Here is a 9,660-nt window from a genome sequence, read left to right as displayed (position 1 = left end):
TTCTATCAGACATATATCAACTTTGCCCTCTCAGAATATCACTCCCTGTTTGATGGAGTAGGCTCAAGATACCTGAATGACTGGGTAAGACCCAATAATAGCTTCTTTAGGGTAGTAACCATGACTTTTTAAAACAGGAGTAAAGCTTATCCTTTACATGTGGATGGTTAAAGGACACATCAGAAATGTTAACACATTTGACAGTTCATTTGCTGCTTGTTGTAGTATCTGGAACAGCAAAGATGCATTTAAATATATTTTTATTTAAAAGAACAGTTGTACAAGCAAACAAAACTTCAAAGCCCTACCAAAACAAAATTCTATGTGATTACCCATTTCTTCTTCTGTGTGGAAGAGGAGCGATCAGATGCTATTTAAGTGACATAATGCACTTAGACGTCCTCACATAGGTACTAGAGAGAGCATGTAAAAACTTGCACGAAAAGCAGGAGAAGAAGGAAGAGGCAGCAGGACCCTTGCTAAATTTGCTCGTCCCTGATTTCCCCTAATGGTAGGATGTATAGTAGTAGCTGCTGTGGGCTTGTGGACAGGTAAGATGCACTTTAAAGCAGGGTGTAAAGCCAGTGCAGTTTGCCCAGCTGTACCACTAGATGGAGGCAGGTATTGCATAGTTCACATCTAGTAAGAAGAGGTCCTGTGTGCAAATGGAAGCACAGCAGGAGTTCGGCAAGAGGTAAGATGCTGCTGACAGCTCATCATTGGTGCCTTTGCCCTCTCTGAAGACAAAAATCCTGGCTCTTGCTTTATCTCACATGCTGTGGAGATGTTAGCTGAGCACTGCTGCCTCTTGGAGATGCCTCCTTCAAGACACAAGGGTGCCTCATTCCCACCTTGTGCTGGCCCTTGTGACAGGTACACCTGCCCCAATAAAGACCAAAACTTTTCAACCACTGGAAGGAAAGTGTTAAACTAGAAGCTGTGGTTTGGGGGTCGAGCCACCTGGTACCTATGGTGACTGGAGTCACATACACAGAGTGCCCCAAGTCACGTACTCCAGCTACCTGAGCCCGCCAGAAGCACCTCATCCAATAAAACACTTTGGTCCAGAGAAGATTCTAGACCCTTGACCATATATGACCATGAGCCCCGATCTGACCTAGGACATAAATGGAGCCCACCAGAAGACCCCCTTAAGCCAGTCTTCCCTGGAGCAGCGGGTCTGTGGTCGGAGACTCTCCCCTTAGATTGGGATGCCGTCTAAGGAAACTCCCTGGGGTTGAGTGCCTTGCCTTATTGATGAGTGCTATGTGTTTTGGGTCATCATTCTAAGCTTAGATTTGGTTACAGTTTGTGTAGTAATAGTTCCGAACTGACATCCTGAACCTGTAAATAAGTTGTGTTTGTCACAGCACTTACAACCTAATATTCCTGTTCAATCTGGCTGTTAAATTTCAATATCACATAACATACCTACTCAATTTGACGGTTGCATTTTGATATCATTAAAGAAAATTTACATCTGAAGTATATCACTGCTGGCCTAGTGTTTCTGTGACAGCCCAGCTGCAGGCCCATCAGCTCATGTGCTCACTGGAAGCTGTCTTCCAGATGTCTCCCATTGTCAGGACAGTCTTCCGAGGAATACACATCTGGAGCTTTATCTCATTGCTCTCAGTTCATGCAGAAATTAATTGTACACTAGAAAACAGATATGCTACTTTCAGTCAAGTATTTGTTCTCATGCCTTCCTCATTTGTCAGTACAGTGCCTCCTCCAGCCTGCTGCATGGATTGTCCCATGAGTCCTCAGGAATGATTCTTTCTGCACAGTCTTTCCTCTGATGACGCCTGTCTTCTATGCCTGTTTTCTCTTTAAGAAGCAATAGGGAGTGACTTGAGCTCAATAAAGAACATGGCGTGTCTCTGTTTTTTGCTATGTTCCCTGTGGGGACTTTGGCCAAGAGAACAGGGTACTTTCTGTCAACACTTCATCTTTCCAGGACTCACCAGGTCGACCCAAGTTGATTGAGCACCCACACAGGCCATGGAGCTCACTAGTCCCATTCTTCGTAGTCTTTAATGCAGTCTGGGATCTGCCCTTCTATTCTGGGACTTCCTGATTTTCTTGTACATCAAGACGCCTGTGCCACCAGATACTATCCACTTAGCACTAGCTACTTCATCTTTGAGCTTCATATGGAAGAAATGGCTCATAACTGATGGAAGTGTTTTCAAACTTCTGTCTTACCAGAGGTGAGAAACCTTTCTGAGGGGGAAGCACTTGAAGGAACCATGCTTCATACCCTACCCTTACATATCCTTGACACTCTGGATGACTGTCAGTGACTTATTTCAGCCATACCACTATCTGGTGCTGTTTCTTGCAGCAGATATTAGGTTAGATGGACTGGACTAACAGGAAATCTTTATGGAATAAACTGCTATGCATTGGGCAGGTTTGGAGCTCTAATTCTCTCTCCTCACCTCTTCAGCTGGTTGCTCCTTCTCCTTATGGAGAAGGTGGCTGTAGGGTTGCTCCCTTGCCATTGCTGGAGGCACGTCCAAGGCAATCACAGAGCAGTGGGAATCTCATGAATGGTGAAGATCCTTTTTCTGATGCAGTACCTTGAAGATAAAGTGTCATCTAGGAAGGAATTGATTAGAAGAGGTCAGAAGGAAAGCAGCAAAGGTAGTTTCCCAATGTGACAGAGAGGAATTGACCTTCATTCCTTACAACTTGTTTCACCTCCCTTCTAGCTCCAGGGAGCCAGCAGGAGCAAACCCCAGAGATCAGTTGGTACCCAGAAACTTGACTGGGAATTAGGCCTACCTTGAGAAGTATATTAGTGTTTAGATGCTATCCTAGGAAATGTTTATGTTTAGTGGCTGAGAGAGCAGGACGTGAGTCTTCTGAATATAGCTAGATTATAATTGCCTCTCCTCCTTTCCACCCGGCCCTTGAATTGCAAAAGATGCCACCACTTTCTTGTGTCCCACATTGCCTGTAAGCAGACTTCCTTCTCTCAGGTGTCCTGCACCAAACCTGGGCCTGAGCAAAACTTTTTCCCAGTTTTATGTGGACTCAGAGCCCTTGCAATACCAGGCAGCAGCTCTTGAACTGGAAAAGGCTTTTGGGTAAAGGCTGGGAAATGCTGTCAATATTTTGAGACACTAGACCTTTGTGCACATTTGGCAAATGCATTGAGGTAAAAGCAGCCTTCTCTCCCCACTAGGGAGCATAAAAAACTCCTAATGGAGAAACCATTGGTCTCATAAGAGTTTATCCTGCTAAATATACACAAAAGCTCCAGTGTTTGTAGACCAGTGCCTGTGTGCAAAGTAAGCTATTCTTATCACATCCTTCCCAGCCTCTCCAAGGACTGAGCCCAGTGGAGGCTTTGAAGTTTCTCAGGTGATGCTTTGCTCAGGGAGCCAGGAAGGCACAGCCATTTTCTCCTGGGATTGAGAGACAAGGATGCATTTTCCCATGTCATTTCAGCCTTTCAGTTATGCCAGGAAAACAGGCATCCCACCCTGCAGCAGAAAGCAGCTCAGGCCCCCAGGACAACTGGCCAGCTCCAGCAACCAGGAGGTTATCCTAGTGTTTCCCAGGTTATGCCTGTCTGTGCTTGGTTTTGTTTTCTGGCAATGTGGGATTAGTCTTCCAAAGGAGGGAAGGAGAATCCCTCTTTGGTTTGGTTTTTTTTAAAATTTCAAAATACCTGATAGGTGTTTGAGTATCACAGTGGACAATGGGAATCCTAGTCTACTACTTCGCAAACCTGCTTCTCTGGCAAGCCAGGGAGGACACGAAGCTGAAAAACTGTTCCCTTTGCAAAAGCATCCCAGCCCATGCTGAAGGAAGCACTGTGGAGACCTGCTCCTCTACGTATGAGCCATATGGGAAGCACACTGTGATTGTGAGGAGGCAGCAGTAGGTACTGTGAAGGGCCAGGACATGCATGGGAACTGAAAGCAAGCCAGGAGCAGTGTTTGTAACCCCAGCAGTAAATGCACACCCACTTTTTAGGTGCCTGTTCCTCTATTCAGAAAGATATTTGTCTGTCTGTCTATCACATGTGCAGGCATTATTTAATCCCCCAGTGAAATGCCAGAAATAATAATTTTTAAAAAAATTAGACAACAGAGTATACAAGTTTGAGGTTTTTTTAATTGTTTTTAATTGTTAAATGAAATTTTATAAAGTGCAAACAAATCAATATAAAAATTCCGGGAAAGAAAGTGCAGTCCAGGAGTTTACCACTTTAATTAGCTAGAGGATTAAAATTGATTTGGAACACCAAAACAACCAGATATGAATTCTTTGGTCTTTTTGAAGCACTTTCTTCAAGAGTTTGACGACTTTCTCCCTGTGGGAAAGAAGCACAAAACATGGAGACTGTACTGGAAATGGACATCACAGGCAACTATGTTGTATTCCTAGTGTTCCTCTAGCATGCCCTGAGGAAGGTGTTGCCTAAAAAAAAGCAAGCCTGGCAAAGTTTACCCCGTGGGGTCAATTCTGGTTATGCTCCACTCCTACTGCTGAGTAGTTTCTGCCTTCACTGAACTGTCCCATTGACTTAGTAAGTGCCACAGTATCTCTCATTTCCCTGCCAGTAGCTCCACTCACTGAACCAGCTGATTTGCAGAGCAAGGTCCACAGGATTTGTTTGGCAACATGTAGGTGTGCAGGAAGACAGTGCACCAGGCCACTGCACCGGTGCTCCATCACCTCTTGGTTACAGTGGGGACACAGTAGGGAAGGAACATAGTAGATGGAGCATAAAGGCATGTGTTTTTCCCAAGTTTGTCCCTCTTCTTTCTTTTTGGTAATATAACAAGGACATTGCAATCAGGGAGAGCAGTGAAACCTGTATCCCAGTAGGTTTTATCTTGAAAATCAAATCTCATCATGAATTTACCGTATAACTTCTGAATTCCTCGCCTATCATCCTCTGGAAGTCTGAAGAATGCTGGGTTCACATATGAGTAGATAGGGTACATCAGAGCTTCACGGTCATTTGAATGAGCAAGTCCCAAAGAATGGCCAAATTCGTGAGCAGCAACAAGGAACAAATTAAATTCTGCAGCACAGAAGCATAAAAAAGTATGTTAAAGGTATGGCATTTCTTTTTAGCATACAAAGAATTTAAGTAGCAGGAGAGTTTATATCTTTCATTCCCTTGGAATGAGACCTTGGAGTTTTGATCTTTCTTATGGAACTATAATATTTTAATAAAAACATTGCATACACATCTAGACCCTGAGTCTCTTTCTAGCTCTGCTTTTAGTGAACCTTATTCCTACAAGCAAGTCATTTTACCTTTTCATAATTTATGTAGAAAACAGCAGCTTGTAGTCCTTGTTTAGCCTGTGAAAAGTGCTTTAAAATATGGATGGAACAGGCATTGTGTAGCTGCTAATGATAATGAAGCACACGTACTGAGAAAGCTAGTTTAAAAGAACAGAAATGTTGGTACTTAAATGGTACCAAAACATGAAGAGCTATGGAAGGCATTTCCTATGACTGTGTTCTTCTAACATGTACAATATTTGCCTTTCCCCTTCATACACACATGTGGGTTTTACCTCGGTTGGACTCTGACCACCTTTCATCATCATCAAAATGAGCATCTCCACCAAGCCCTTCTCCAGGTGCAAATGCATGAGCTAACGTGTTACCTCTTCCATCAAAAGGATATCCGTCACCATGCTCTGCATTTGAAAAGAAATAAATGTCATCAGATGGCATCAGCTGTAATGTTTAAATTCAGCAAATTGAAGCACGCTGTTTGTTTGTGCTAGTTTTGTTCATTACCAATCCTTAAAAAAAAAAATCCTACAATAGCAGCAAGGTTGTAAAAATGAGGAGCAAGGCTTAGAAAACACTCTCCAAATTCATGACTTAAGTTCAAGACTTGTATTGGATAATTAAGGCTTCTGCATGTTTCAGAAAGAGCTGAACATTTTTTCTGAGCCTTTGTCAGAAATGTGGTTCTGAGGCAGCAATCAGAGATTATTTCAGAATAAATACTTAATGATTGACAACATTATAAGCACCTGAATGTTTTCAGTGTTGGAAAGTACTGGGCAACATTAGCTGCAGACATTCTCACTTGTACTGATTTTAGTGGAAGACAATGATTTGGGATAGATCGTCATGTTCCTGAAGAGCTAAGTTCATTTGCCCCCAGCCTTGGGGTACAGTCTATTACCTACTTCTATCACACTGCATGTGGAATGTTACCATTTCCTACACTGAGTGCAGGAGTTGACAGGATGGTATATTTGTACCAGCTCTGAAAATTTCCCCCTACCCCTTAGTGAGCCTCTGACTTGATTGAGGAGTATTTGGGAACTCAAATGTCTACGTCCTTTCCACCATATCATGTGGGTGGACCTCAGGGCAGGTCTGACAGAGGCAGAAGAGACTTAGTCCTAGTGTGTGACAAGGGATTAAAACCTATTCCAGCTTGCAAGATCCTGTCTCACTGATGGGCGCATTAGTCAACTCTTCATGGTAACATAGTATGCATGCATCAGTGAAGCATGAGCTTGGGACACTTTGGTGTTTATATGCAGTCATCTACTTGTAAGCCAGGTGTCTGATCTTCACTTGGAGAGTGAAGATCTAGGAAATATTGTCAATGGATCTAGAGAACAAGTCAGCTACCCTTAAAGTAGGCATTTAGTTTGGCTAAGTTAAGTCAGTTTAGGTGCCAGGCACGGGTTAAAGGTATGGCTACATTCATGTATTAGTCTGAATTGCAAGTGAGTTTCTGAAGTGACTCTACTGGTCATCTGCATTTACCATGCTTTGGCTTGCAGCTTGGTGCAATCTTGGAGTGCACCAATGGGATTCCTTCTAGAAGAAAATCAACCAGAAGATACTCTCTATGGCCAAACCTAATGCATCCCCACTGCCAAAGACTGTTTAGTCCAGGGAACCAGACTAGATCTGGACAAAAGTAAATCCGCCTGAACCTGCCTGAATCCAGCCTGTGGAGGCTGGACCTTCAGAACCCTCTGGTTTGCTCTACAGATTTGTTCCCATTAGTTTGCACTGTTTATCAAGGCAGACAGAGCTTTGAACACCTAAATTTAGGAGCGTCATTCTGGAGCTGAATTCTCCCTCCATTTCACAGCTGTAACTCTGAAAGGATTTTCTAATGGTTTCATAGGAGTAAAACTGAATCATAACATGTAAATTTGGGGGCATGGTGGAAGACAAAATTTATGCAGACTTCAGTATAATTCCAAACTCTTTGTTCTTTCTTAAAGCTGTGACTATAAAAATACATGCTTTGAGTCTAATATGGACCATTGCATTTTAAAAACGGCAGGTATTCTCACCACGACGTGCAAATTCAATCATAATGTCTGCATGTCTGTTGAATACTCTTTGGAACTGCAGTGGGGTCACATCACTCCATACCATAAAAGCCTTTCTAATTGCATCATCCACTTTCTTTTGGGGTAGATCAGGTGTATAATTGACAATCCTGACAGCAAAAGGAAACAGATTAATGTCATTTAGGGTGTGAAGAAAACCCGCATAGTTAAATACAAAGCAACCCCTTTCCCTGTAAAACCTGAAACATCACTAACTTGTAAGTCAAATGTGTCTTTTTCCATCTTGGATTTCCAGGAAATGTTTTGTAATCTTCTATATCAGGGACTCCACATCTGGGCTGTTTCATTATTTCTTCTGTTTCTGCATTTAATTTTCCAGTTACAGTCAGGTGGAAAAACCTCTGCATTTCTTTAAGCCTCTCTTCTAAGCTTAGGGTTCGTGTTTTTGTAAGAACTGGAAAGAATTTATCAAGATATGCCTGGAAGAAGAAAAGGAAAATAAAAATTAATATGTGTATCTGTGATCTTTTGGCAATGCATTTTACATTTGATTAAATTGTTTCATCATCCTGCAGTCACGGCTAGATTTGGATGTATTTTTTCTTCCCATTTCAGTTTACCAAATGCTGTTCTCTCTGTAGTGTAGATTAATTAGCATATATAAAAAGAATTGCAATAGCAGCAAAACACCGTAAGCAAGGAGTCCTTTTAAGTAAACACAATTTACAGAGCATTCAAATCTGCAGCCTTCCAGTGTAGTCTACATAATATTTTTGAGATGTTTTAAAAATTACATGCTCCCCTTTATTTGCCAGTTGGAACTTGGTCTCTTTTGTAAGTTAGACTTAGGGTGCCTAAGCTAGTCAGCAAGTTTAAATTGTTTTATATCACCTCTGCAAAAAGTGTTGTGGTAATGTAAGATAAGAAGATAATATAAACAGACAGGAAAGAAAGCTGAATCAAAGATCAGGTTATTCATATTGCAGTTATGTTGCGCCCCTGCTAACATACCTTTACATTCTCAGAGTCTGTGTTGCTCCATGATTCTGTTTTAAGTTGTGCTGGAAAAGCAAGACTCTTAGGTAGGAGGATGGCAGCACAAAGTAGGAGGTATTGCATAGTGCCCAGCTTGCCAAGGAGCCTTGCTGCAGCAGAAAGGGTTTGACCTTCTGTCTCCCAAGACCACAGCTAAAATGCTTTTATAGATCCTGATAGCTCCAAGCAGCAATTACGTATGTGACTCACTTTTTGGTGGTGTTAATGTAATGTCATCACTATTCTAAGAAGTAAATGAAAGCATGTTAAACAAATCTTTCCTTTAACTTCCCTGTTGATGTCATGTCACAGCTAGCAGCCAGCTTTGGCTCTCTCTTTTCATATTATTTCTGTAGCGAAACCTCAGGGTCATAGGGAAGTTCATTTTATGTAACTTCATCAGTACAGTTACTGTATAATCACTTCTTACTGTGCTTCCCCCAGGTTCTTTATACACAAAGGCATTTTGTAGCAGCCTTTTGGTCAGGCAGCCTGCCTGTGTTAGTTAATGCAGAGGCAGAGATGAGATGGATGGGAGTGCTATTTCACTGAAACTACTGGCATTTCCCCAGGAGCTTGCATCACACTGTCTAGGTAATTTTTCTGATTGAAATTCTTTTCTGAGAAATCCTATCCTGCAGGAAATCCAGTTCAGTGAAGTTAATGAGGTTTCTGCTGTTTTTACAGAGATCAGAAGAGAACTCTTTAAATGTGCCCTCTAGAAATAGGAGGCAATGGGAAGCCTTTGTCCTCCTCCTCCCAAATGAGATGGCCTTTCAGGATAGTCTCTTTACATTGGAGAACTAGATGTAAAATGTAACTCACAAGAATGGGTGAAAGCCTTCATGAAAAAAGAGAGGAGCTTACCCTAACAAATGTGGACCTATCTTCCACCTCCAGCTGTACCAATGCAATCTGACAGAGGTCCATGAAGCAGTGGCAAAGAAACCAAAGCTGAGCAGGGCAGCCACAACCTCCCTGGTCCCCTGATACTAACACTGGTCCACCAAACCCTACTGGAAGTGATAGCTTTTGAGGACTGTAAACATGAGTCCACAGTCTGGCTTGTTATTTTTTCAGGGTGTGCAGTTTTGTGACCATATTACCACTAATCGGAAAGGAAAGGCACATAAATGGGAAAAGACCATTACTGTTTCTTACAATAGGACAGCTCATATGGGTATAGCTGAACATGTATGGAAGAGTTTATGGATTACTAGCTTAAGTCCAATGTACTTCTGACTGACATAATGAGAAAGGCTTTGATTTCAGAGAGAGATGAGCTATGCCAAAACACTACTGAATTATA

At 42.2% G+C, this 9,660-nt stretch overlaps 1 protein-coding gene across 1 annotated transcript; it reads right to left on the bottom strand.

Moving 5' to 3' along the window:
- Positions 1 to 4,113: 4,113 nt before the first annotated feature.
- On the bottom strand, positions 4,114 to 8,500 carry MMP7 (matrix metallopeptidase 7). Its single transcript, XM_049822742.1, has 6 exons — positions 8,328 to 8,500; positions 7,572 to 7,795; positions 7,317 to 7,465; positions 5,553 to 5,678; positions 4,886 to 5,047; positions 4,114 to 4,330 (listed from the first exon to the last, which is right to left on the bottom strand). Exons 1-6 carry the CDS (start codon positions 8,433 to 8,435, stop codon positions 4,308 to 4,310), a joined length of 792 nt encoding a protein of 263 aa, XP_049678699.1. The 5' UTR covers positions 8,436 to 8,500; the 3' UTR covers positions 4,114 to 4,307.
- Positions 8,501 to 9,660: the final 1,160 nt, after the last annotated feature.

This window comes from Accipiter gentilis, chromosome 19 (genome assembly GCF_929443795.1).
Source record: "Accipiter gentilis chromosome 19, bAccGen1.1, whole genome shotgun sequence".
Lineage (NCBI taxonomy): Eukaryota > Metazoa > Chordata > Aves > Accipitriformes > Accipitridae > Astur > Astur gentilis.
This window is presented reverse-complemented; position numbering and strand designations above follow the sequence as displayed.

What these genes read in the sequence shown, in the direction of transcription:
- MMP7 (XM_049822742.1), bottom strand. Translation starts at nt 8,435, where the DNA reads ATGCAATACCTCCTACTTTGTGCTGCCATCCTCCTACCTAAGAGTCTT. An exon ending in GATTGAATTTGCACGTCGTG is followed by an intron (nt 5,679 to 7,316) that starts GTGAGAATACCT and finishes TTTCAAATGCAG; the next exon opens with AGCATGGTGACGGATATCCT. An exon ending in GTGGTCAGAGTCCAACCGAG is followed by an intron (nt 5,048 to 5,552) that starts GTAAAACCCACA and finishes TCTGTGCTGCAG; the next exon opens with AATTTAATTTGTTCCTTGTT.